Below are 27,258 nucleotides of genomic sequence, written 5' to 3'. Positions count from 1 at the left end.
TCTTAAATACTGTATTTTTCCTCATGTTTGCTGGTGAAAGTCTGGGGCCAGAACAACGTTATAAAAATAATAAAATAAATACTGACCATAGTGCTTGAGAGTCTGTAGAATGCTTTCCCTTCATCTGACTGACTTTTCTCTTCCCTTCCTATGTGATTAATTAGCAGGGCAGATTATTTGCTCCATTTTGAGATGTGGAAGCTGAGGCTCAATGACTTGCCTTAGATTAGTGTGTGGGTAGAGCTTGCCTTCCTGTCCTCAAACCCTGGCAGCAAGGTTGTAGGCCAGTTCTAAATAGCTTCTGCTTCATGAACTGAGGTCAGCCTCTTGCATGTTGTAACTGTTTGCATAAACACCCAGCATATGGCTTCTGGGTCCCTCCCATTCCCCTAGGATTTATAGCCTAAAGTAAAGAATGCTCCATTAACCATTTATTATGTACAGCTTTTTAGAATCTATATGCTTAGAAATTAAGTTCTGTACTTTGGTCAAGTCACAGTTTAAAAAGGAACAGAACATAAAGCATTCAGAACAATACCTAGTGTTTAAAAAATGTTAGCTTTTATTATTTTAAAAGGGGTTTTGCAAGTGTGTCTCCACTAAATGGCAAATAGATTAGTCGCATGATATTTGATATCATTGTGTCTCTTTGGGCCTCAGTTTCTTTTTCTATATAATGAAGTATTCCTAAGGTGGCTTTTAGCTATATTAGTTCTATAATTTTTGAGTATTTTTAGAGACCATATGTTTATGTTGTCTCATTCTTCCAGTGGGATGGAGTAGTTTCAGCAAAATATTCCTCTCATATTCATGCACTCTGGGAATTTAGGTAATAGCTGAGCGGATAGGCCATCATGCACTGCTGGAAATTTTCCCCAGTTAGAGAGTCATGCTACTCAACTGAAAAATGGAGCTAGAGAAAGATCCTATATTCCACCATTGTCTCCATCCCTACTTTTGCTGAGACTATAGAATGAATTTGCATTAACAAATGACAGAAACTCACTACTGAGACTGAGTTATATCCAGAAACCCCAACCATCCAGAACAGAGTGCAGAACCAAGAAAGAAATATCTTTTTAAAAAAAGATTATTTATTTATTCATTCATTCATTCATTCATTCATTCATTCATTCATGGAGACACATGGAGAAAGGCAGAGTCATAGGCAGAGAGAGAAGCAGACTCCTCGCAGGGACCTCAATGTGGGACTTGATTCCAGGATTCCAGGATCATGCCCTAAGCAGAAAGCAGATGCTCAATTGCTGAGTCAACCAGGCGTCTCAATATTTTTCTTTTTTAGAGTAAAGGGCTGGTTGCTCACAAGTTGCAAGAGATAAGTTATTGGGGCCTATTATCTTATCATTCCTTTTTTTTTTTTTTTTTTTTTTTTTGCTAATTAGCAGATTTTTGGAATGACAGACTAAATGTTTTGAGTCAAATTTAATAGGGGTAAATATAAAGTCCTATGTCTAGCTTTTTTTTTTTTACCCAGTAAAAACTAATATTTTGTTTTATTTTTTTTTAAATTCTTTTAATTTTTTTTATTGGTGTTCAATTTACCAACATACAGAATAACACCCAGTGCTCATCCCGTCAAGTGTCCCCCTCAGTGCCCGTCACCCACTCACCCCCACCCCCCGCCCTCCTCCCCTTCCACCACCCCTAGTTCGTTTCCCAGAGTTAACAGTCTTTACTTTCTGTCTCCCTTTCTGATATTTCCCACACATTTCTTCTCCCTTCCCCTATATTCCCTTTCACTATTATTTATATTCCCCAAATGAATGAGAACATACACTGTTTGTCCTTCTCCGATTGACTTACTTCACTCAGCATAATACCCTCCAGTTCCATCCACTTTGAAGCAAATGGTGGGTATTTGTCGTTTCTAATGGCTGAGTAATATTCCATTGTATACATAAACCACATCTTCTTTACCCTTTCATCTTTCGATGGACACCGAGGCTCCTTCCACAGTTTGGCTATTGTGGACATTGCTGCTGGAAACATCGGGGTGCAGGTGTCCCGGCGTTTCATTGCATCTGAATCTTTGGGGTAAATCCCCAACAGTGCAATTGCTGGGTCGTAGGGCAGGTCTATTTTTAACTCTATGTCTAGCTTTTATAGGCTAACTTTAGAAATTCAGGAGAGTGGAGTTATAGTTTAGCAGCGATTCATTTGAAACAGAACTGGGAACTCGAGTTGTTTATGATCTTATAAATCTAGAATATTAGTGTCATCTACCAGCAGTTAGAAGCTATTCTCAGCATGATGGACAATAAGCTGAAATTTTCTATCTAAGAAGATGACAACTCTAATATATAACCAACAGTTAGTAGTAATGTAAATGTTTTCAGATAGTGAAAGGATTGTGACATAAGAGATTATGTTTTCACTTTCTGCAGTTTCAGTTACCTGTGGTCAACCACAGTCCAGAAGCAGGTGACTACTAGTAATATTAGCCTAGTACTACATCATTGTCATTCACCTCAGTTCATCTCATCACATAGGCATTTTATCATCATCTCACATCGTAAGAAGGGTGAGGACAGCTAGAAGATATTTTGAGAAGAGACCATATTCACATAGTTTTTATTACAGTATAATGTTATAATTGTTCTATTCCATTATTATCATTGTGAATCTCTTATTGCACCCAAATTAGAATTTAAGTTTTATCATAGGTATGTATAGGAAAAAACATAGTATATCTAGAGTTTTGTACTATCTGTGGTTTCGTGCATACACTAGGGGTAGAATGCATTACCCCACAGATAAGGGGGGACACTGTAATGTTAATGGGTAAAATTAGAACCTGGGTTTAAGTTATTAGTTTAAAGGTCCTGGGAAGTGTGAATTTTGGATCAATAAAAATGAAGAACTTTTAAAGAATTGGTTTTATCAATACTGGAATAGCTAACTCTGTGAGTAAGTGCTTTGTCACTAAAAATACTCAAGAATGGCACGATGATTCCATGTTGAAAATTCTGTCAGATGCCTTTTGTTACTACATTCAATGTTTGGCTGGATTATATCCAAATCTCCTCATTAATATTCTAGCACTCTGTAATGTTGTGTCTGATATATTTGAAGGCCCAGATTTTGTAGTTTGGAACTTGAAATTAAGCATCTCTTTGCTTTGATCTTAGCTTACTAAGTTACTTAGTAAACTCTTAAGTCCCCGTGGTTAAGATTTTCTATAATATTTCTTCTAAGGGAGTTTCTAGGAACTCTGGAAGACTCAGGCTCTAATATATTCCTTGCTTTGTCAAGCAAATTTCAGGTACTTTTATATGTTGTAATCTCTGTTCTATGATGATATCTTTGAGTTATAACACAGTTTAAATGGGTTCATTAAGAAAGAATTATTTTTGTTATATCTTATTTATTAGGTTCTTTATTGGGGTCTTTTTAAATGTTTTCAACCTTAGAAAGGGAAGTGAAACAATAACCTGTGCTGGGCTTTGTTGGTATATAGATGGGAACCTTCTCTTCGCATGACCCCTGACCAGGCTCTCAAGCATGCTTGGATTCATGAGCCACGGAATCTCAAACCACGGTACAGGCCCCAGACCCTGAGGAAACCCAGTCTCTGTCTCCCCTCTGAGGCTCAGAAGGACAAGGTTCAAGGGCATCATCGCTTAGGCATAAAAGGTACAGCCCCTCAAATAGCCAGTCTTCTTCCCCTAGTCCAGGGCTTGAGTATTTCTGGAGGATTCATGTCAATGTCTCTGAACTCAACTTTGGATAATCATTCTGACTGTATCACTACTAGCCTGCCATTTCTCACTTTTGAGATTTAACCTCTTTCAAGAGACTTGCTTCTAGCTGAGTTTGTTTCTTTCTTGCCTTCTTATCATTAGGATTTTCCATGCTTCTCCTGTCTTTAATTCCTTTTCTCCTCCTTTCCTTTTCTTTCACTGTGTCCTCCTCTGCCTGGCCTATAATTACCTTTTGAATTTTTATCAGACAGATTATGGCATTATGCACATATCTTTTATATGCAATATAACCTCATGGGTTATGTACATGGTCACTAGGGTCAGTTACTTGGGATTAAATTCTGGCTGTACTATTTACCACCCTTGGGCACTTTAGTTAACCTCTCTATCTCAGTTTTTTCATTTGTGAGAATGAGAATCATGCCTATTCTCTATGGTTAAGGAAAGGATCAAAGAAATTAATAAATGTGCTTAATTCTATGTGTTTTACATATTGTTTTTATATCATTACGACCAGGATTTTCCCAAAATGATTTATAGTCTAATGGACAGAATGTAATTCACATTCAAATACTTGCTCCTTTTGTCTTTTCTCTCCTTTGGCAGAGGTGATCATCAAAGAAGAGACAAGCAGTGTCACTGCTAAGCAGGTTCAGAATTCGGGTGATCAGTGGAGCTCTCTGCAGCATGCAGCTGAAGTTGTCCAGCTGCCTCAACTAACAGAAACTTCCAGAAAGCCAGAGGCAGTTGTTGGACCAGAGGAGTCCAAGACCTCCCCAGGAAAACAAAGTAAAAACTCCTCACCCAAGAACATGAATATTTTACCACCTATTGTATGACCTTTGCTGAAGGTGTGTCATGTTGCTTTCCACCAGTGATTTGTATTAGAGACAGCACTTATATTGTACAATATTTCAGATTGTTGTTTTTTAATGCATAAAGGTTTGTTTAAAAAAACTCTATTCACATAGCTAGTTAGCATGATTCCTATTATGAGGGATGGGAGAATGTTCTTGCACCTACACTCCCTCCTTATGCCCTCAACCAGATGAAATGATATGTGTGTATGTACTTAATGTTATAGCATCACTGATAGAACTTTAAATAATTTTTTTCTTTCCCCCCAAGACAGCTAATCTGTTAGGATTCTTGTTTGAAAATGAAAATGAAAAACTAGTTTGAATTCAGTTTGTTGCTTCTAGTTTATATAATTGGGGAATCAGGAGGGGTAGGTATAATTTCAAGCACTGTAGTCTAAACATTCAGACAAGGTCATAGGGCTCAGAATCCCTCTACTTATCAGCATTGCTTCTTTTTGTGGTTTTTATTCTAAAGACAAGCTCTTCCCAGAAGTTAAAGTGACCACCATAATCCAGTCAAAAGATGCAGTGCTTGCAGGAAAGTCTCAGAAATGACTGGACTCCATGGTAGCACCTAACTGATGCTCGTCTAGGACCATGAAGTAGAGGACAGAGTATTTCTCAAAGGAAGGGAAATTGAATAAACAACAGGATATATTCACTCATCCACCATCCTCAAAATCTCCTTTGTTTGGCTTTCTAGTCCTTGTCTATATGATTGTAATTATAAAACAGATACAATTTTACAAGAAACTTCTTAAGATCATAACCTCAAAAACAACATGGAAAATATACCTGGCTTTATAGTTTTCATCTTAGTCACTGTGTAATATTCCATGAAGGGAGACACCAGATAATTGAAGCAGTGGGTTTGGATAAGATCACCCAGGAAAGGTGAAAGAGAATGAGGATAGCAGAAGGTCAAAAGAAAGTAGCAAAGATAAATATGCCAGGGGTTAACAGAGTTAAGTAAAGCCCCAAGGAGATGGAAAAAATGAAAAAATTAGAAACCAAAGGATAAAAGTCTCTAGAAACATAAAAAATAAAAAATTCCACAGAAAGGTCAGAATAAGAACAGAAAATGTCTCTAAAGTGGGGTGATATGGACATTAAATCAGAGTTAAATCAGAGAAGTGTCATAACAGGTGACTTGTCCCAGGTCCTATAGCCAGTAAAGTACAGAACTGGCACAGAACTCAGGTCTTCTGGACCTTTTTTAACACCAACTATCTTTAATCATGGATAAAGGTGAGGAAGACAATTTTCTGCAGCTCTAGAGAGACAGGAAAAGAAGCCAAGTCCTCAATACCACTAGAGTGATTTTCATGGTTATAAAAGCTAAAATAAATCATGGCTTCTTATCCTTAGGAATACTTTAAGGCAGGGGATCTTCAAGTTATGGCAAAGATGGGATACATAGAAACAGGATGAATGACATTAGCCAGAGCCTCTCAGTCTAGCACTATTTTTCTTCTGCTATCCATCTGATTCTTTTAATTCCTGACATTTCTTTACCCATTGGATCCCAAGAAAACAAAACACCTGGAGCCCTTTAATTGTAATTTTTTTAATTTTGTGTCCTTGCTTGCATGGACAGGAAAATCTGAAAAATCCAGTGACTAGCATAAGATGACATGTCTTTGATGTGAGTGGTATGAAGATAATGTTAGGGCTCTGTAAGGATATGGAGAGGGGAGCTGTGGAAGTCAGAAGGGAGGGGAAGAGGGGAAATCAGTGGGTGGGCGCCAATCACAGGTTCACCATCAGCCAGTCCAGCAGCTGCAGCCGTGTAACATTTCCCACCGCCTCATCCAGCTGTCGCTCCTTCTCATAGCGCAGCACTGACTGCAGGACCTCACCTACACTGCGTCCTTTGTCCACAGCAGCAGCTGAGAGCTGAAGTAGCTGTGGAAAGGAAAGAAAAGCAGTAGTGGAGAGGCAAAGCATCCCAGAGCAGACCAGAAAGGGCCTGCCAAGGCTAGGACAAAGACGCTGGGCAGACCTTGGAAAACTGCAGTTTAAAGAGGCTCCAATTAGATGCTGAAAAAACTTCCATAACTGCAAAATATGAAGCCTGGCTGACAGAAGAGAGTTCCATCATATGGAACATACAATTTTGCACTAAGACTAAATCTTGCTGTTTCCAGTGGTCAATGGTGATCCTGTTTTCTAAGAATTCTAAAATTCCCAAGTTCACTGTAATGTCACAAAACAGTCTTCAATATTGTCCTATGGCCAAACAAGGGCAAGGAGAAAATAGCCAGAGAACAAATACACATGGTGCTTTCCATGCTTCACAGAACAGAGAGCCTAGAATGCTAGAGCAGGAAAGTAGCTCAGAGACCCATCCAACCCCTGTGGAGATGCAGCCCAGAGAGGTGGCAAGACTTATCAGTATACAGTGCTAGAAATTAGCCATGGCAACATGCATGCCTAGGGCTCTGAACCCAAGCTCAAAATGAGAAAAATCAGCCAAAGCAATCATTCTAACCATATGAACACAGTACATTGCCACTCATCTAAGTAACCAGATTTTTATTTTGTGTATTCTGCACCTGACTCTCTGAGAGTCAAAAGGAAAATAAACAGGTCAAATCTCAGGAGCTTTTACAAAAGGGGGGATTTCCATGAAAGAGACTAAAGTACATATGGGTGTTCTTAAAACAAATGGAAGGACTAAGTCTTAACAAAGAGAAGATATAAAGAAGAACCAAATGAAAATTTTAGCACTAAAAAATACAAAATCCAAATGAAAACTTATTGGATGGGCTATCAGAATGAAGATGAGGGAAGTCAGTGAACTTAAAGACCGATTCATAGAAAAAAAAAACCCACATTAAACAACAACATAAGATGATAGATTAAACTATCTTCAATTAAAAAATTAAGAAAAAATCTGAAAAAATTTTTGAAAAAATCAAGAGTGCTCAGGGGCATATGGAACAACACTGAAGATCTTACATTTATGTCATTAGAATCCCAGGAGAGGAGAAAAGGGTGGTGCAAAAGAAATGCTTGAAGAAATAATGGATGAAAGTTTACCCAATTTGCCATAAGATATAACTGACAAATCAAAAAAACTCATCTAAAATAAGATAAACCCAAAGAAATTCACTTTAGAATCTGTCATAATCAAATTGCTAAAAATTAAAGAGAAAGAAAAAATATAAAAACAGGCCACATTATTTACAAGAGAACAATGCAAATGATAGCAGACTTCTGGTCAGAAATCGTAGAGGTCAGAAAAAAATGGCAGAGTACTTCTAAGCACTAAAAAGAACTGCCCAGTCAGAATCCTGTATTAAAAATCATACTTCAGGAATAAGGTCCAAAATGTTTTTCAGATTAAAGAAAGCTAAAAGATGTAATATCACTGCCAGAAAAATATGTTCTGATTCTTTAGACAGAAGGAAAATGATATCAGAAGGAAGCTGGAAACATCAGGAATAAATGAAGAACAAAAGAAACAGCAAAAATCTCAATATAAACAATAAATTATTTTTCTCTGTTCTTTAAAATACAGGCATACCTTGAAGATATTGTGGGTTCAGTTCAAGACTACCACAATAAAGTGATATCACAATAAGGAGAGTCAAATTTTTTGGTTTCCCAATGCATATAAAAATTATGTTTACACTATTAAGTGTGCAATAGCATATGTCTAAAAAACAATGTACATAATTTTAAAATAATTTATTGCTAGAATATGCCAACCATCATTGGAGTTTCCAGTGAATTTTAATTGCTGATTACAGATCACCATAACAAATAATGAAAATCTTTTAAATATTGTGAGAATTACCCAAGTTGACAGAGATATGGAATGAGCATGTGCTGTTGGAAAAATGGTGCCAATGGACTTGCTTGACTGACATAAGGTTGCCACAAACCTTCAAGTTTGTAAAGAACACAATATCTGCAAAGCACAATAAAGTGAAACAAAATTAAATGATGTACAGCTGTTTGAGAGCAAAAAAACACTGTCTAAAGATTTTTCCAATATATGCAGATTATATAAAATAACTAACTACAACATAAGGGTCTCATAAGTAGTGAGACCCCACAGTTTAAGTGGTAACTACTGATTCTACATAGACTCTGGAAAGTTAAGAAGAAAGTTAAGAATAATGATAAGAATGTGGAGAAACCAAAACCCACATAAATTGCTGGTGGAAATGTAAAATGGTACAGTCATCTTGGAAAACAATTTGGCAGTTTCTTAAGAATTATACTTATTTAAGAGGTAGAAATCCCACTCCTTGTTACCCAAGAGAAATGAGAACATATGTCCACACAAAGACTTGTATGTGAATATTCACAGTGGCATTATTCTTAATAGCAAAAAAGTGAAAACAATCCCATCAGCCAGTGAATGGATAAACAAAATGCAATATATCCATTTCTTGAAATACTATTCAGCAATAAAAAGAAATGAACTGATAAATACTACAACATGGATAAACCTCAAAAGTATTGTGCTAAATGTGAAGAGCCAGATATAAAAGACTACATATTTTATGGCTCTGTCATAAAAAATGACAGGTAAATCTATAATGATAGGAAACAGGTAAGTGGTTACTTGTGGCTGGGGGACAGAAACAGAAATGTACCCTAGAAAGTTCTGAGATAGAAAAATAAGCAGTCCCTGGTCTTATCAGATATTAAAACACGTTACAGAATAACAATAATGAAAACAGTATGCTATTAAAATAGTAAGAGTTGACAATTCAATGGAACAGAACAGAAAATTCAAGAAAAGAACCAAAGGCAGGTAGGCTTCTGGAAAAAAAAAAAAAGAGAGAGAGAGAGAGAGACTGCATCCCTACCTCATACCTTGTATAAAAATGATTTGAAAATGGATCAAAGTCTTAAATATTTTTAAAAAAATCAAAAGAACTAGAAGAAAACATGGGTAAGTTTTGTTAATACGTTGTTGTGTAGAATGACTTCCAAAATATGACACATAAGGGATCCCTGGGTGGCGCAGCGGTTTGGCGCCTGCCTTTGGCCCAGGGCGCGATCCTGGAGACCCGGGATCAAATCCCACGTCGGGCTCCCGGTGCATGGAGCCCGCTTCTCCCTCTGCCTGTGTCTCTGCCTCTCTCTCTCTCTCTCTCTGTGACTATCATGAATAAATAAATAAAATCTTTAAAAAAAAAAAAAAAAAAAAAAAAAAAAAAAAAAAAAAAAAAAACAAAATATGACACATAATCCAGGAAAAAAACTTGAAAAGTTACTTAGATCTGACTACATAAGCATTTTAAAAATTCTATATGGCAAAAAGAAAGAAAAAACCAATCAAAAGACAGATGACAAAAAATTGTATTTAATATCATAAAGGCTAATTTTCTTACATATATGAAAACTCTTACAGGTCAATAAGAAAAAGACTAGCAATCCAGTAGAGAAATAGGCAGAGGTTATACACAATTCATCCATAAAAAAGGAAATTCAAGTGGTTCTTAAACATAACAAAAGATATGTACCTTCATTCCTAATAAGACAAGTGCAAAGCAAGGTAACATTCAGCAAAGATCAAAAGTTTGGCACTCACTATTGGATAAAGCATGGGAAATGGGCACTCTCCTATTGTTTTAATAGGTGTGCAAATTGATGCATGCTCTATGGAAGGCAACTTGGAAATATATATCTAATATACAATACATTTTTCAAAGACATCTTGAAATGTTTTTCCTAGGCATTCAGCACATACAGAGATGTTTAGACCTGTGCATTCAGCATTGCATTTGAACAAAATATTAGCAACTGAAATGTCCATACGTAGGAGAGTGGTTGAATACAGCATCTTTATACAATAATATGTAGCCACTAAAAAAGAATGTGGCAGCTAAATATGCTGCAGAAAAGAATATATATATGGTACTAACATTTGTGACTTAAAGAAAAAGATATATACCTCTAAGTATTTGCGTCTGTATACATATGTACTTCTGGAAGGATAAAGAAGAAATTGCTCAGAAAGATTTTCTTCAGGGAAGGAAATGGGATGGGAGATAAGGATAGAAAAAAACCTTAATTTTATCTATGCTTTTTGTGCCTTTTGATTTAGTACTATGCACATATTATCTATTCAAATATGTATACAAATTTGTTTAAAGGAACTAGGTTCGTGGGCATTCCAGAGTTACTGCATCAGCATGAGAGTATTTCCATATATTAATTAAATATCTTTCCAAAAAAATCTCAGATCATTTTTAGGTAGTTTCTTTGATGTATACTTCATCCAAATTTTATTAAAAATATACTAATATTCAATGCAATCTACTCATTAGTTAAAATTTGGATGTGCTGTTAACCATTCTTTTAGATGATCATTATCTTTACAGTGGGCAAAGATGTATGTGTGTGTGTGTGTGTAATGCAAGTATGTTACCTTCATTTTGGATAAGTATATTATAAATATTTTAATTAAAAATAATATAAAACCAAAATGTATTATGTATGTTATGTATGTTGGGTTTAACTTAAAAGCTGGCTATGGAACAAAAGCATTTCACACATTATACACATGAAACCTATGCTTTTTAGATTGTTTTCCATCAGTTTAAAGCTTTTGTGAAAATAGCTCCCCTCTGTTAATTGTTATGTCCCAAAATAGTTGTCTTACAGACTGGGAAAACTGTAAAGAGACAGAACTTGCCAAGAACTCAGGGATGTATCTCAGATCGGAACACCATGCTCTGTCTTCTGGCTCAAACTTAAATGTGCACACATATGACCTGGGGATTTTGCTTGAGTTTCTAAATCAGTAGAGTGTGAGTGTGGCTTGAGATTCTGTACTTATAACAAGCTCCCAGGTGGTGCCAATGCTGTTGGTTCACAGATCCACTTTGAGTAGCAAGTCAAAATCATACAGTTTCTTGTTTAGTATAGCCTTATCTGGATATTATACAATCCTGTGTCTTCCCAGGCCTCAGATAAACCAAGTAACTCAGTTATATAAGGGTTACTACTAATACCACTTATTAAACAGAGAAACTCTCTTCTTCCATATCCTCTGGTTTCTATGAGGATTAATTATTTTTATAAATAATTCTAGCTTTTCGTGCCATGCTTACTACTTAATTGGTGCTATTCCATTTCTCTCAATTGAGATGAAATCATCAAAAGTCCTCTGTGTGTGTGTGTGTGTGTGTGTGTTTTATAGGGATGCTCGCTTTTTTAATTCCTCTACATTACCTTGAAGCAGCAACTTGCATAAACACTCATGCTTTCCAGCCTCAAAATTTCCTTTCAGAGGAGGATTCAAAATGACAACATAAAAGGATCCTGAACTCATCTCCTCCCACAAACACAACAAATCTAAAGCTACATATGGAACAATTCTCTCTGAAAAGGACCCAAAAGCTAGCTGAACAGTGCTTCCACAAGAAAGAATAAAAGAGCCATATCAAGTAGGGTAGGAGAAGCAGAGACATGGTTGAGCAAGAAACCCAACTGTAGGCACAGGGATCTACAATCAGGAGGAATCACATAAAATGGAGCTTGTCCCTGGGGAATGAGGGGTCTGTGCCTATCAGGCACCCCAGCCCTTATGAACTCTAACAGAGAGATAAGTTCCCAAAGTGTCTGGTCTTAAAAACCAATGGGGTTTACTTCCAGGAGAACCAAAAGGCTGTATAGGGAATAAAAAATCTGTTTTTAAAGGGTTTACACACAAACCCACTCATCCTGGAACCCAGCACAAAAGCAACAGTTTGAAAGGCTCCTAGACTATATGCAAAGGAGACTCATTTATTCAATTGCCAGAGAGGCAGAAATCTGCTGGGACTTTCTCTGGGGATGAAGGCATTGAAAGGAGCTATTTTTGTGTTTTCCTTTTGCCTGTTGGTGCCAGTACTGGTAGATGGCAATTTTTACACCACCTCCCAGCCTGCTATCTCAAGGGGAAGCACCCTGTTCTTGAACACTGCAGCCACAGCTCACCATGCCACAGCCAGTGGGCAGGCACAAACCACACAGGGGATGCTCTTTGAGTACCTGGCTCTGGTGGCCAAAGGGAATTGCATTTCTGGGTCTTATGGGTCTGAAGCAATCTTTGAGACAGTCTTTGGCAGGCTTCCACCCCATATCACTGCACAGACAGCATACTGAAACACACTCCAGTCTTCCTGAGGAAAAGGCCTATATTCTTGTCCTGGAGCTTCAGTCTGAGGTGCAAGCTTCAGGCTTGCCACACATGCAGAGGTTACAGAGGCACCCCAAGGAACATGGGGAGAGAGACAACAAATTTGTACAGTCCCTTGGCTTTGCCACAGTTTTTTGATACTTCCTAAAAAGGAGCTTATGCATGTGTCTAAATATATGACTTTTGCAACTGTTATCTAGGAATACCTCCACATATCCTGGTCTGGAAGTCATCAGGGATCACAATTGTGATGTACCTTAAAAGTTGCTGCCTGAGGATCTGGCCTACAATTAACCTGAAACTCGGCACTGAGATCCCTCCCTTACAGTGACAGGATTTGGCACACCAAATAGGTCAATAACTGGGACTTATTAAGAACAAATCAAGCTACAAATCAAAACCACAATGAGGCACCACCTCACACTGGTCAGAATGGCTAAAATGAACAACTCAGGAAACAGTGGATGTTGGTGAGGATGCAGAGAAAGGGGAATCCTCTTGTACAGTTGGTTGGAATGCAAACTAGTGCAGCCACTGTAGAAAACAGTATGGAGGTTCCTCAAAAAAGTTAAAAATAGAACTACCCTATGACCCAGCAATTGTACTACCAGGGATAGAAACATAGTGATTTGAAGGGGCATATACACTCCAATGTTTATAGCAGCAATGTCCATAGTAGCCAAAATGTGGAAAGAGCCCAGATGTCCATTGACAGATGATGGGTAAAGAAGATATTATATATACATATCATATGTATATATATGAAAAATATAAAATATATAATATATATTCATCAAAAAGAATGAAATTTTGCCATTTGTAACGTGTGGATGGAACTAGAGAGTATTATGCTAAGTGAAATAAGTCAGAGAAAGACAAATACCATATGATTTCACTCATATGTGGAATTTAAGAAACAAAACAGATGAACATAGAGGAAGAGAAGGAAAAATAAAATAAGATAAAAACAGAGTGAGGAAAACAGCCATAAGAGACCCTTAACTATAGGAAACAAACTAAGGGTTGCTGGAAGGGAGGTGGGTGGGAAGATGGGATAATTGGGTGATGGGCATTAAGGAGGGCACTTGAAGTAATGAGCACTGGGTGTTATATGCAACTGATGAATCACTAAATTCTACCTCGGAAACTAACAATATAGTATATGTTAATTAAATTGAATTTAAATTAACAATTTTTTTAAACAAGAAAATCACTAAGGTCCAAGAAATAACCAAAAGCTAGGGCAATTTGAATAATAAGTTTCATTTCCTACATAAGGCCACTCATGCGAGACTGGAAAAGATCCATTTCACCTAATACTTAAAACAAACACAGAGAAGTCACACAAAATGAGAAGACAGAGGAATATGTTCCAAATGAAAGAATAAGACAAAATCTCAGAAAGAGATCTTAGTAAAATAGAGATAAAGAGTTCAAAGTAGTGGTCATAAAGATGCACACCAAATTCAGGAGAAGAATGGATAAACACAGTGAAAACTTCAACAAAGAGATGGAAAATATAAGAAAGTATCAGACAAAAGTTATGGAGCTGAAGAATTCAATAGTTAAACGGAAAAATACACTAGAGTTGTTCAACAGAAGATCAAATGAAGTAGAATGATTAGTAACTCTGAGGACAGCACTGGAAAGGACCCAATCAGAGCAGCAAAAAGAAAAATGAATTTTAAAAAGCAAGGATATCTTAAGAGACTTTTGGAAAACATCAAGCAGGATAACATCTTCATTATAGGGGTCCCAGAAGAAGGAGAAGTGAGAGAAAACAGTAGAAAACTTATTTGAAGAAGTAATGGCTAAAAACTTCACTAACTTGGGGAAGGAAAGGCACCTAGCTCCAGGAAGCAAGGAAAGTTCCACATAAAATGAAACCAAAGAAATAATTTTATTTATAACTAAAATGTCAATAGTTCAAGAGAGAAGGGGTGCCTGGATGGGCTCAGTTGCTTAAGTATCTGCCTTCAGCTTGGGTCATGATCCCAGGGTCCTAGGTTCGAGCTCCATGTCGGGCTCCCTGCTCAGCAGGGAGTCTGCTTCTCCCTCTCCTCTGCTCTTCCCCTTACTCATTCTCTTTCTCTCAAATAAATAATCTTTTAAAAAAACAAAAGTTAAAGAGAGAATATTGAAACAATAAGAAAAAAATTTTTTTCTTAGAAGAGAAAATAGAAGAGAGCCCCCATAAGACTAACAGTAGATTTTTCAGCAAAATCTTTGCAGGCCAAAAGGGAATGGTATGATATATTCAAAGTGCTGGAGGAAAATGAAATCTTCCAATTGAGAAGAGTCTACCTTGCAAGGTTATCAATCAAAATTGAAGGAAAGATAGTTTCCCAGAAAAGCAAACACTAAAATAGTTCATTACACTAAACTAGCCTTATAAGAAATTTTAAAGGAAATTATTTAAGCTAAAAACAAAAGGCACTAGGGGAAAGGAGAGAAAATGAGTGGGAAATATCAGAGAGGATGACAGAACATGAGAGACTCCTAACTCTGGGAAACGAACCAGGGGTAGTCGAAGGGGAGGTGGGTGAGGGGATGGGGTGACTGGGTAACAGGCACTGAGGGGGGCACTTGATGGGATGAGCACTGGGTGTTATGCTATATATGTTGGTAAATCGAACTCCAATAAAAAAGTACAAAAAAAAAAAAAGAAATATGACAGTAAAAATCTCACTGAAAAGTGCAAATGTAAGTAAAAGTGGTGGATTAACCACAAATAAAGTTAATATAAAGGTTAAAAGACAAAAGTAGCAAAATTACCTGTCACTGTAATAGTTAAGGGACATACAAAATAAAAAGATGTAAAATAGGACATCAAAAACAAATAGAATATGGTGGGGAGTAAAAATATAGAATCTTAAAAATGTGCTCAAATTTGCTATCAACTCAAAATAGGCTTTTGTATAAATAGGATGTTATATGTAAACCTCATGGCAACAATAATGCAAAAATCTATAGCAGATACGTAAGGTAATGTGAAAGAAATCTAAACATAACACTAAAGAAAATCACTAAACCCATGAGAGAAGGAAGCAAGAGAAGAAAGGGGTGGGAGTGAATGGGTGACGGGCACTGGGGGTTATTCTGTATGTTAGTAAATTGAACACCAATAAAAAATAAATTTTAAAAAAAAAGAAAGGAACAGAGAGGATCTACAAAAATAGAAAATAATCAACAAAATGGTTAAGAAAAACAAGACTCATCTCTTTGTTGTTTGTAAGAGATTTACTTCATCTAAGGACACACACGGAGAGCTCAAATAAAATCAGAAATGAAAGAGGAGAAGTTACAGTTGATACCACAGATACACAAAGAATCACAAGAGACTACTATGAAAAATCACATGCCAACAAATTGGACAACCTAGAAGAAATGTATAAATTTCTAGAAACATACAGTCTTTCAAAACTGAGTCATTAAGAAACTCTAAATAGGCCAATTACTAGCAAGGAGATTAAGTTAATAATTAAAAGCCAGGCAGCCCGGTGGCTCAGAGGTTTAGCACCGCCTTAGGCCCAGGGTGTGGTCCTGGACTCCCAGGATGGAGTCCCACATCTGGCTCCCTGCATGGAGCCTGCTTCTCCCTCTGCCTGTGTCTCTGCCTCTCTCCCTCTCTCTCTCTCTCTCTTTCTCTCTCTCTCTCTCTGCGTCTCTCATAAATAAATAAAATCTTTTTTTAAAAAATAAAAATAAATAAAAACCTCCCCCAAAACATGTCTAGTGCCAGAAGGCTTCACTGGTGAACTCTACCAGACATTTAAGGAAGATTTATTACCTATCTTTCTCAAATTCTTCCAAAAAAATTGAAGAGGAGAGAACACGTCCAAACTCAACTTAACATAGCCAGCATTATCCTGATAACATAACCAGACAAGGACATCAGAAAAAACTAAAATCACAAGCCAATATCCCGAATAAACACAGATGCAAAATCCTCAACAAAATATTAGCAAACCAAATTCAACAATATAATAAAAGAATCATATACCGTGCTCAAGTGGGATTTATTCCTAGGATGCTAGGATCGCTCAACATTTGCAAATCAATCAATATGATATACCACATTAGCAAATTTAAGGTTAAAAGTTATATGATCATCTCAATAGATGCAGAAAAAAGCCTGTGACAAAATTTAATATCCATTTATGACAAAAACACTCAACAAAGTGGGTATAGGAGGAACCTACTCCAATATAATGAAAGCTATCTATGACAAAACCACAGCTAATACCATACTCAGTGCTGAACAGCTGAAAGCTTTTCCTGTAAGATCAGGAACAAGATAAGGAAGCCTACTCTTACACTTTTATTCAACATATTATTGGAAGTCCTAACCACAGAAATTAGGCAAGAAAAAAAAATGAAGGGCACCCTAATCAGAAAGGAAGGAAGAAGTAAAATTGTCTCTAATTACAGATGATATGGTATGTGTATATATATATATATATGTATATATATATATATATATATACACATATATATATATAAAACCCTAATGACTCCACCAAAAAACTGTTAGAATTAATATATAAGTTTAGTAAAATTACAGGAAAGAAATCTATAAACAGAAATCCGTTTTGTTTTTATACAATAATAACAAATTATTTTTAAAAAGGGAAGTTAAAACAATCCCATTTACAATTGTATCAAGAATAAAATATCTAGAAAGAAATTTAACCAAGAAAGTGAAAGAACTGTGAAATGAAAATTACAAGACACTGATAAAAGAAATTGAAGATAACACAAATAAATGTAAATGTAAATAAATAAAATGCTCATGCATTGGAAGAACTAACATTGTCAAAATGTCCATACTACCCAAAACAATCTACAGATTCAGTGCAATTCATATCAAAATCCCAGTGGCATTTTTCACAGAACTAGAACACATAATTCTAAAATTTGTATGGAACCACAAATAGCCAAAGCAGTCTTGAGAAAGAAAAAACAAGGCTGTTTGTATCATGCTCCCTGATTTTAAACTGTACTACAAAGGTATACTTATCAAAAAAAGTATGATATTGCCACTAAAAACAGACACAAACATCAATGGAACAGAATACATCGATCAGAAATAAACCCACACATACATAGCATACATAGTTAATTAATTTGCAAAAAGAAGCTTGGAATGTGCAATAGGGAAATGACAGTTTTATTCAATATATGGTGCTGAAGAAACTGCATAGCAATATGCAAAAGTATGAACTTAGACCACTATCTTACACTATATAAAAAATTAACTCAAAATGGATTAAATATTTTTGAGTCTGGCTCCAAAGACAAGGGAAACCAAAGTAAAAATTGTTTTTTTTGTTTATAGGACTACATCAAACAAAAAATCCTCTGCAAAGCAATGGAAACTGTCAACAAAATGAAAAGGCAGCCTATGGAGAGAAGATATTTACAGATTACACATCTGATAAGAGGTTAATATCCAAAATATATGAAGAATTCATACAACAAAAAACCAAGCAACTCAATTAAAAGATAAGTCAGAGAAAGACAAATGTTACATGATTTCACTTATATGTGGAATCTAAAAATACAAAACAAATGAATAAATAAACAACAAACAAAAAGACTCTTATTAAACACAGAGAACAAACTGGGGGTTGCCAGAAGGAAGGAGGCTGGAAGATGGGCAAAATTGGTCAAAGAGAATAAAAGGTACAAAGTTCTAGTTATAAAGTCATGGAGATGAAAAGTCCAGCATAGAGAGTATGGTCAATAACATTGTAATAACCTCATATGGTGAAAGGTGCTGACTACATTTATTATGGTGAGCACTGAGAATTGTAAAATTACTACCTTGTACACCCAAAACTAATACATTATATGTTGACTATGTTCGATAATAATAAATTTTTAAAATACTCTAACAAAAAATGGACAGAAGATCTGAATAGACAGTTTTTGAAAGAAGACAGATTGTCAACAGGGACATGAAAAGGTGTTGGGAAGATGTTCAATATTACTAATTATCAGGAAAAGGCAAATCAAAACCACAATAAAATATCACCTTACACTTGTCAGAATGACTATTATAAAAAAGGCAAGAAATAACAAGTGTTGGAGAAGACGTCCTTTAATGGATAAACGGATAAAGAAAGTATGGGCTGTGTGTGAGTGTGTGTGTAATGGAATACTACTCAGCCATAAAAAGGAGAAAATTTTGACAACTTGAAGGTGGACAAGTTACGCTAAGTGAAATGAGTCAGACAGAGAAAGACAAATACTGTATGATTTCATCTATATGTGGACTCTTAAAAACAAAACAAAACAAACTCAAATACAGAGAACAGACAGGTGGTTACCAGAGGGAAACTGGGTTAGGGGTGGGTGAAATGGGTCAAAGAGCTGAATTGTGGGGTGAGGGATGGTAACTATACCTATGGTGATGATCACTTTGTAGTATGTACAGATATCAAATTATAATGTACACCTGAAACTCATATACTTGTTTCATTATGTTTTTTCTCGATTGTGCTTTGCAGATACTCCGTTTTTTACAAAGTGAAACCCTGCACCAAGCAAATCTATTGGTGCCATTTTTCTGACAGCATTTGTTCACTCTGTATGTCATATTTTGGTAATTCTAGAAATATTTCAAACATTTCCATCCTTATTATATTTGTTGTAGTGATCTTGACTAGTGATATACTTGCTAATAGCTCAAATGATGGTTAGCATTTCTAGCAAAAAAGCATTTTTAATTTTTTTAATCTTTTGCATCTTTTATTTTTTTTTATTTTTTATTTTTTGCATCTTTTATTTTTTAAATTTAAATTCAGTTTGCCAACATATAGTATAGCACCCAGTACTCATCACAATAAAGCATTTTTTAAATTTAAGTATGCCCTTTTCTTTGAAATAATGCTATTGCACACTTAGTAGACTATAGTACAGTATACTGGGAAACCAAAAAAATTAATTTGACTTTGCTTTATTGCAGCGATCTAGACCACAATGCCTTTGAGGTCTGCCTGTAAAGTTATATGCCACTTTTACCAGACACATGCACAATTCTCTTCAGTAAGCAGTTCCAAGGCCTACACTGGGAAGAGCAAGGAGTTAGAAGGCACACACTTACCGTTTTCAGTAATATCAGTGATAGGTTGATTTCTCATCTGCCTTATTCTTTAGTCTTACTTCTCAGTTGATTCAGAACTTAGAGTAAGGGGAAGAGGGATGTTATTATTGAATCTCTCGAATCCCCAACACTTCCTAGACAACCAGCTGAGAGAGTAATGACGAGTTTGAAAGGGTATAAACCTAGATCCTTTACCCTAACCTCCTGCCTCCTCAATACATTCCCAGGATGCCTCCCGGCAGGTGATATATATATATATCCCTTTTCTTTTTTGATATGCCTTTTATTGGGCAAAATCCAATTTTACTTTATCCATTATCTCTGCCAAGGTGCATCTTCAAATTCTCCCTTCCCCAGCCTACACTTGTAGCTATCTTCCCATTCAGAAAGAAAACAGAACTTAAAACCCTACTTAACCATTAACAAATCTTTCCAAATTCCTCTGACTCTACTTCCTTACCTTCTCCTGGATTCCTTCATCATCACCAGCAAAGTACAAAATAGGGACATTTAGTTCAGATGCAGCTACCCACTGGAGTACTGCTTGCAGTTGCTTGTTCTGAACTGTATCACTTAGGCTATGATTGCTGACGATCACTTTGGGTGCTGTACATCCTTCAGGGGGCTGTCCTGATATACCTCTCAGTTCATTATGGATAGCTTGATAGGCATTCTGCAGGAGCGTTTCTGCTGTCCCTGTGCCCTTGACTGGTAAACACTCATATAAACTATCTGGGAAGGCTGAAGTTGGCCTGCTCGCATCTCCAGACTTATCATCTCCTAGCTCTGCCAAGGGAGAGTCACAGGACTTGGCAATAATGAGACATAACTTCATCACTGAGTCCATTAGATGTTCTACCATTTGCCCATTCATGTGGCCATCTAGCTGGTTAGCAACCATCTTGGTCAGCCCAGCAAAGGTACCACCAGTCTCATCGCCTTCACTTAATTTGATGGGAGAAGGGGTTATAGGTCTTTCACACTGGTGGCTATATTCTTCCTTAATTGGCTGTTCTGGTACCTTGGGTTCAGAGCTACGGTCACTCTTGAAAATGGTCTCACTAAGTAAATTCCGGATAAAATTAAAGAAAACACTCATTAGATCCTTCTTTTCTGCTTCTTCTTGGTCACCTCCCATTTGAGGAGATTTAAGGCTGGACTCATCAGAAACTACAGGGGACTTGTTGGCAGGCAAGTTGGTGCTGCCAGCAGCTTCAAGGAAACTCTGTGCATCCATGCTTCCTCCCTGGGCCAGGTGGTATTGAATCAGAAGTAAGGCAGATACGATCAGATCCTTGGCCCAGGAGTCTGAATCACATATAAAATTCTCAGGTTTCTCTCGGTGATGCATAGGGGGACTGAGGTTGCAAGTATCCAGAGGATATCCCAGAGGGATGTCTGGTACAGGCTTGTACTGTTTGTTGGGAGCTGCAAATGTTGCCCTTTGGAAACCTGGAGATTTTCCTTCTTTTTGTTGATTTGTATGCCAAAAGGTCAATCCCTCCTTGATAATGTGTTCACCCAGAGTTTCAGCACAACTCTTCTCTTTCTCTGGTTTGGATGCAGGAGAGTACATTTTTTCCTTCAATTTACCTTCAGATTTCATGCTTGCAAAGTTTGTATTTTGGTTTTTAGGGTCACACATCCCTTTCATGGAGACAAGGGAGTAGCTCTCAGACTTGTCCTTGGTTTTCCTCAGATTTTCAGGAGGTTTCTTTGCAAACATTACAGTGTATAGCTTACCCAGCATAGCATCCATGATATCTGTAGCCTTCTGGCTTCCATGAGAGAACAGACTTCTTTTTACAGCTGAGACAAAGTCTGAATCAGTCATGAGGGTCCCTGTGACGTTGTGGAGATTCTTCATGAAGGAGTCAATGAGATCTGAGACAACTTCTTTTGCGTGCTTCAGCAGTACCTTCTTTAGCAGAATGGTGGCAATTGTTGTGTCCTTCACTTGGATCCTCAGTGTCTTCATGATGGAAACCATCATGTCAGATACCACACTGTTAGCATAGGTCATGATCCCTTGACTAACAGAAGCTGTAAAGTCATCAGGCCTTTCCTGCCCTCTGAATACCTTTCTCTCCCCAGGTAAGGACCTTCCACCCTCTTTGGCATCACCCGCATTACGAGATTCAAACACCTCCTTATAGAAGAAAGACTTCTTAGAAGGAGGCTTGTCATCTGGACCCTTGCTTTTCTTGGTGCTCTCCTTGATCTTCAGAGTGGTCTTATATTTCAAATTTGGAGGACTTTGTAATAATCCTGAGGCTCTGTCACCAGAGCCTGGAGCCTTTTCTGAGGTAGTATTCTTGGAACATGCAGAGACAGTCTCATTCACCAGCTCTGATGCCACCTTACTCAGGCTTTTGTTGGGTGTGGGTTCATCTCCCATGTACAATGACTGATGGATACATCTGTTTTCAGAGCCATCTATCCTCTCATTGATTTCCTTGCGGGCCATGGCTATGACTAGATTTGTGAGGCGGTTAGCATAGAAGGAAACTTCATCTACTGAACTTCCATTACCAAGTTGGACACTGGGACCCTGGACAGGGTTCTCTCTGTGACTCATCTCAAAATGCAATCTTCCTGGACTGCCCTTGGTGGTGGAATTGTAATAATTCACAGAGAAACCCTTGCGGGGATCTCCTAAGTTGCTCATTTCCCCATTAAATGAGGATTCTCCAGGCTTGAATCTAACATCTTGAAACCCTGCTGTACTTTTTTCCAGGTCTCTGCGGAGCCAGCTGAGCACTCTGATAGGATCAGTTGAAGCTTCCTTAAAAATAGACAAGCATTCATCCGACTATAACAAAGTAAAGATATGGGACATTCAGGACAAACTCAAAGACTAGTTACAAAAATGGTCACCTCTCTCCAGCCTTAACTGCTGTATCATTACAATAAAAGTAACCAACATGTATTGAGTACTTAGTGTGTATCAGGCACTATTCCAAGTATTTTAAGACTATTATCTCACTTATTAGTATTCTCTTTTTTTAGTATTTTTAAAATGATTTTATTTATTAGAGTGAGAGAGAGAAGGTACATGAGAGAGGGGGAGGGGTAAAGAGAGAAGAAGAAGCAGAATCCCCGCTGAGCAGGGCTTCATCCCAGGACCCTGAGATCATGACCTGAGCCAAGGCAGACATTTAACCTACTGAGCCACTCAGGCATCCCCTCACTTAACATTATTCTTGCAGTAAACTTAAATGTTGGCTCTCTTATTATATGCATTTTACAGAGGAGGGAACTGAAGAAAGGAAAAATCAAGTTAGTTACTTATCTGAAGTTATACAGATAATCACCGATGGAGCAAGAGTTCCAATGCATGTAGTCTGACTCTAGAGCCCATGCTCTCAGACACTACAGTATACTGCTTTTAACAACATACATCCTTAAGATCTGATATTTACAGCTATGTAGCAGAATTAGCATTTAAACTGAATCAAAATTTTCTTATATTTGTATTACTTGCTATTTTCTAGGGCTTACCTGTTTTTATTTAGGTCTCTTAGTACAACTATAGTTTTCAAAAAATTAGAGAATTCAAGGACAATTGTGCATAATTAATCACTTTGCTGGGCTATACAAGCACAGTCTTGATATGTTAAATGGTTTCCAATGAACTATTTGATATCACTTAACTGAACAATCTAATTTATAATTAATGAGTTAATATCTGGACAATTATTAGTTTTGAATGAATATAGATTCTTTAATGGACACTAGCTGTGATAAGCACATGTACATATTTATATATTTCCCCATTGCAATTTATAATTTTCATCTGAACATAGACCAGAATAAGAAGTGAAAATGTCCTATTTACTATCAAATGTAAAGGAGCACTGTGATTATTAGAGTAATGTCTATCTAGGAATGACTACAAGTATTGCCAATTTTTAAAGAATAATTTGGTATTTTAACTACCAAGTGTCACATAAGTTACTAGTTACTATTTCTTAAATACCTGTGTTTGCCAGGCACTGTGCTGAGTGCTTTACACACATTATTTCACTTCCTCCTCATATACAGACTGCAGGAGAGGTATTGTTTTGGTTTCATAGGTGAGCAAACTGTAGCTTAGGTTACATAAATTGGCTAGTATCTCATAGCCTCCACATGATGGAGTTTAGTATTCAAATCCAGTTCTGACTCTAGAATTGGTTCTCCACACCTGCAGTACACTGCTATGTTTTGATGACTTGGAAAGCAGAGAAAAGCAGTTTCGCCAGTCTGCTATGGGGCTGGTTTAACCTGTCTGTGGGCCATGGTGTTTGGGGCAAAGTCCTTTTAAATGGTTCTCCTAATTTGAATAATAGCTACTTTAGGGAAATTTCATACTTCAGTGGAAAACTATGCATAAGCTATAGCACAGCCTTCCACATTTTCTGATTCTGATTCTCTTGAAGCTATGTTACAATCTTGTAGATAATGGATAGCAATTGCAGTATAATTCTTGTTTATACATGTTAATTCTGACCAGAGAAGGTTCCACTGTGTTTTGCCTCCATTTGCACATTCACTTCAATATTCCTGACCTATAATATGTGGTTTTTTTCTTTAATTCTCCTTTGAATCCCACCAGTTCCTTGTTAATCATTAAAATCTTTACCATGTTATTTTAATTAATTAGTTAGTTAATTAAAAGTTATTTAAAAGCAGGCTCCACATCCAGCATGGAGCCCAACACGAGTCTTGAGCTAATGACCATGAGATCAAGATCTGAGATCAAGAGTCTGACACTTAAAGGACTGAGGCACCCAGTCTGAGCCCCACCATGAGTTTATTTTTATACATGTATGAAAGTCATTATTTCATCCTTCTCTAAAAATGATCTTTTAACAGTTTTTGAAGTCTTTGCCAAGATGTCCAATAGATTCACCTAACAGAGGTAAATGTCATCCTGAGGGAAGTGCATGCATTCTTTTTCTTTGACCTCAGAAGTGAATCTAAGGTGGCAATAGAACTTTGCAGATATTATGTTTTTTTTCTAGTTTTAATTTTCCTCTGTATTAATTTTGCATTGGCTTTTCATTTTTGTTCCTTTAGGGCTAATAGTCATTGGTGGCAGTGATCTCTTTAATGGACTAATTGTTTATAGAGATCTATTCTCTGTTGGGTAAAACAATGGAAAGTTTGTTTTGCTAGTATTTTTTGCCCATCTCAACCTCAAAGTAATTAAGAATTTTGTGCCCACTTGGAAGAAGAGCTCTTTGATTTCTGGACAGGGGAGTCTTGTGTTTCTGTGATTACTTTTGATGCATGCTGAAAGTTTATTATTTTTTATTGAGATTTAATTGACATAAAATTGTATTAGTTTCAAATGGGCAATATAGTGATTCAATATTTGTGTATATTGCAAAATTATCACAATAAGTCTAGTTAACATCCTTCACCACCCATAGTTCAAAATTAATTTTCTTGTGATAAGAATGCTTAAGATCTACTTTCTTTGCAACATCCGATATACAATACAGTATAATTAACTGTGGTCAGTATGCTGTACATTAAATCCCCAGGACTTATTTATTTTATAGCTGCAAGTTTATACCTTTTGACTCTCTTCACCCATTTTGCTCACTCTCACACCACCCATCTGTTCTCTGTATCTGTGAGTTTTATTTTTTAAGTTTCCACACGTAAGTGGGATCATATGGTATTTGTCTTTCTCTGTCTGACTTATTTCACTTAGCTTAACACCCTCTAGATCCATCTATGCTATTGCAAATGGCAAGACTTCCTTCTATTTATGGCTGGATAATATTCTATTGTGTATATACACATTTTTTTTATTCATTCATCCATGGATGGACACTTATGTTGCTTTTATGTCTTGGCTATTGTGAATAATGCTGCAATAAACATAGGGTATAGATATCTCTTTGAAATAGTGATTTTGTTTCCTTCAGATATACACTTGAAGTGGACTTCCTGGATCATATGGTAATTATTATTAGTTTTAATAATTTCATCATGTAGTTGCAATTAGTATTAAATGAGATAATATGCACAAAAATTTGTACTCTTAGAGTGTGTATATAAGATAATACTGCTCAAACATTTCAAATTAAGGTTAAATTTCAGAAGAGGTAAGAGAAGAGTAAGAAAAGTCAATAAGCTTGATTTTTAGAGTAATGCAGTGAAACACACTTAACCATCTGTCAGAGTATTAGGAATAAAACTTGACTTCCCATGCATGGGAGAGTGGTGCTCTGGAGAAGAGAAATGCTGGAAGACAGTATGGCTAGGGATGTGTACTGTGATTCATTCCTATCAGACCAGGTGGGAGTTGTGGGGAAACTACTTTCTGAATTCCTGTGATGAATTTTTTAAAAAATTGTTTTTCTGAACCAAAGATCAGTAACAAATGGGAAATTCTATATGGACATAATTTAGCCTTCAGAAGAAGTTTTAGGAAAGAAAGCTGCCTATAAGCATGTCTGAGAAAGAGACAGAGAAAAGGTGGTCAGGTCAGAGCAGAGACTGCATTCAAGAAATGGAAAATCAGGTTCAAATATACAAACTATCCACCAGGAGGACCAACCTGATGGTCCTCTACTGAAGAAGTGATTTAGGGATTTAGGGGAGGTAATGTGTAACACAAACCACCTGCATAATTCAATATATATATAGTATCTGTATACAATACACTCTATTAGATATTGTGGGACATATAAAGATAAAAGAAATATGATCTTTGCCTTCTAGAAACATAAAGTCTACTGTAGAGATGAAATATGAACACAGATATTACTAAATACTATGTGATTGGTGCTATAAAATAATAAAAAGATGTTTAATGTTACAAAAGGGACATATAGCTTTGGGTGGATAACTAGAAAAAGCAGTGGCATTTGAGATGGAGTTCTAAACATTTGATAGATATAACAAAGTGGGCATTTCTGGCAGCAAGATGACACAAGCAAAATATATTATTTGGGATAATGCTAGTTTTAAGTCAGATAACCCCTGAAGTACTAGTGGTATAAGGAAACAGGAGTATTTCTCAATCACTTTGTTTAGAGAGGACATTCAATAAGAAGCTTTCTTTGCAGTAACTCAGGGACCTAGGCTCTGCTTTTGCATGGTTTTACTCTCCCCTAGGGCCTCAAAACCTATTCTTCAAGTGTATAAGGAACAATCAAGATCACTGAGAACTGAATGGGAGACTTTTGTGGTTCAGACATGGAAGTATCAAAAACTTCTACTAATATTCCATTCATCCTTGTTTTTTGAAAGTTTGATTATAATGTGTCTCAGCATGGTTATCTTTGAGTTCGTCTTTGTTGGAGTTTGTTGAACTTCTTGGATATTTATATTCATGTCTCTCATCGGATTTGCAAAGCTTTAAGCCATTATTTCTTCAAATATTCTCTCTGCCCTTTCTCTTTCTCTTCTCCTACTGAG

At 36.6% G+C, this 27,258-nt stretch overlaps 2 protein-coding genes across 19 annotated transcripts in view; one reads left to right on the top strand and one right to left on the bottom strand.

The window, feature by feature from the left end:
- DYRK4 (dual specificity tyrosine phosphorylation regulated kinase 4) overlaps positions 1 to 18,202 on the top strand; it is a 63,094-nt gene extending 44,892 nt beyond the window's left edge. For 11 of the 13 annotated variants that reach the window (XM_025461893.3, XM_035707272.2, XM_049102361.1 and 8 more), the window contains 3 exons: positions 3,479 to 3,654; positions 4,329 to 4,573; positions 5,058 to 9,549. In XM_025461893.3, coding sequence (XP_025317678.2) covers positions 3,479 to 3,654; positions 4,329 to 4,561 — 409 coding nt within the window. In that variant the 3' untranslated portion in view covers positions 4,562 to 4,573; positions 5,058 to 9,549. Of the gene's footprint in view, positions 1 to 3,478; positions 3,655 to 4,328; positions 4,685 to 5,057; positions 9,550 to 18,069 lie in introns of those variants that run through there. The other 2 variants (XM_049102360.1, XM_049102359.1) reach the window with 2 other exon arrangements.
- AKAP3 (A-kinase anchoring protein 3) overlaps positions 1,073 to 27,258 on the bottom strand; it is a 38,750-nt gene continuing 12,564 nt past the window's right edge. For 3 of the 6 annotated variants that reach the window (XM_025461883.3, XM_025461884.3, XM_049102355.1), the window contains 2 exons: positions 20,300 to 22,651; positions 6,134 to 6,487 (listed from right to left, as the gene is read on the bottom strand). In XM_025461883.3, the coding sequence (XP_025317668.1) occupies positions 6,332 to 6,487; positions 20,300 to 22,651 (2,508 nt within the window). In that variant the 3' untranslated portion in view covers positions 6,134 to 6,331. Of the gene's footprint in view, positions 1,240 to 6,133; positions 6,488 to 19,839; positions 19,917 to 20,299; positions 22,652 to 27,258 lie in introns of those variants that run through there. The other 3 variants (XR_007406332.1, XM_049102357.1, XM_049102356.1) reach the window with 3 other exon arrangements.

Source organism: Canis lupus, chromosome 27 (assembly GCF_003254725.2).
Source record: "Canis lupus dingo isolate Sandy chromosome 27, ASM325472v2, whole genome shotgun sequence".
NCBI classification, from domain to species: domain Eukaryota; kingdom Metazoa; phylum Chordata; class Mammalia; order Carnivora; family Canidae; genus Canis; species Canis lupus.
This window is presented reverse-complemented; position numbering and strand designations above follow the sequence as displayed.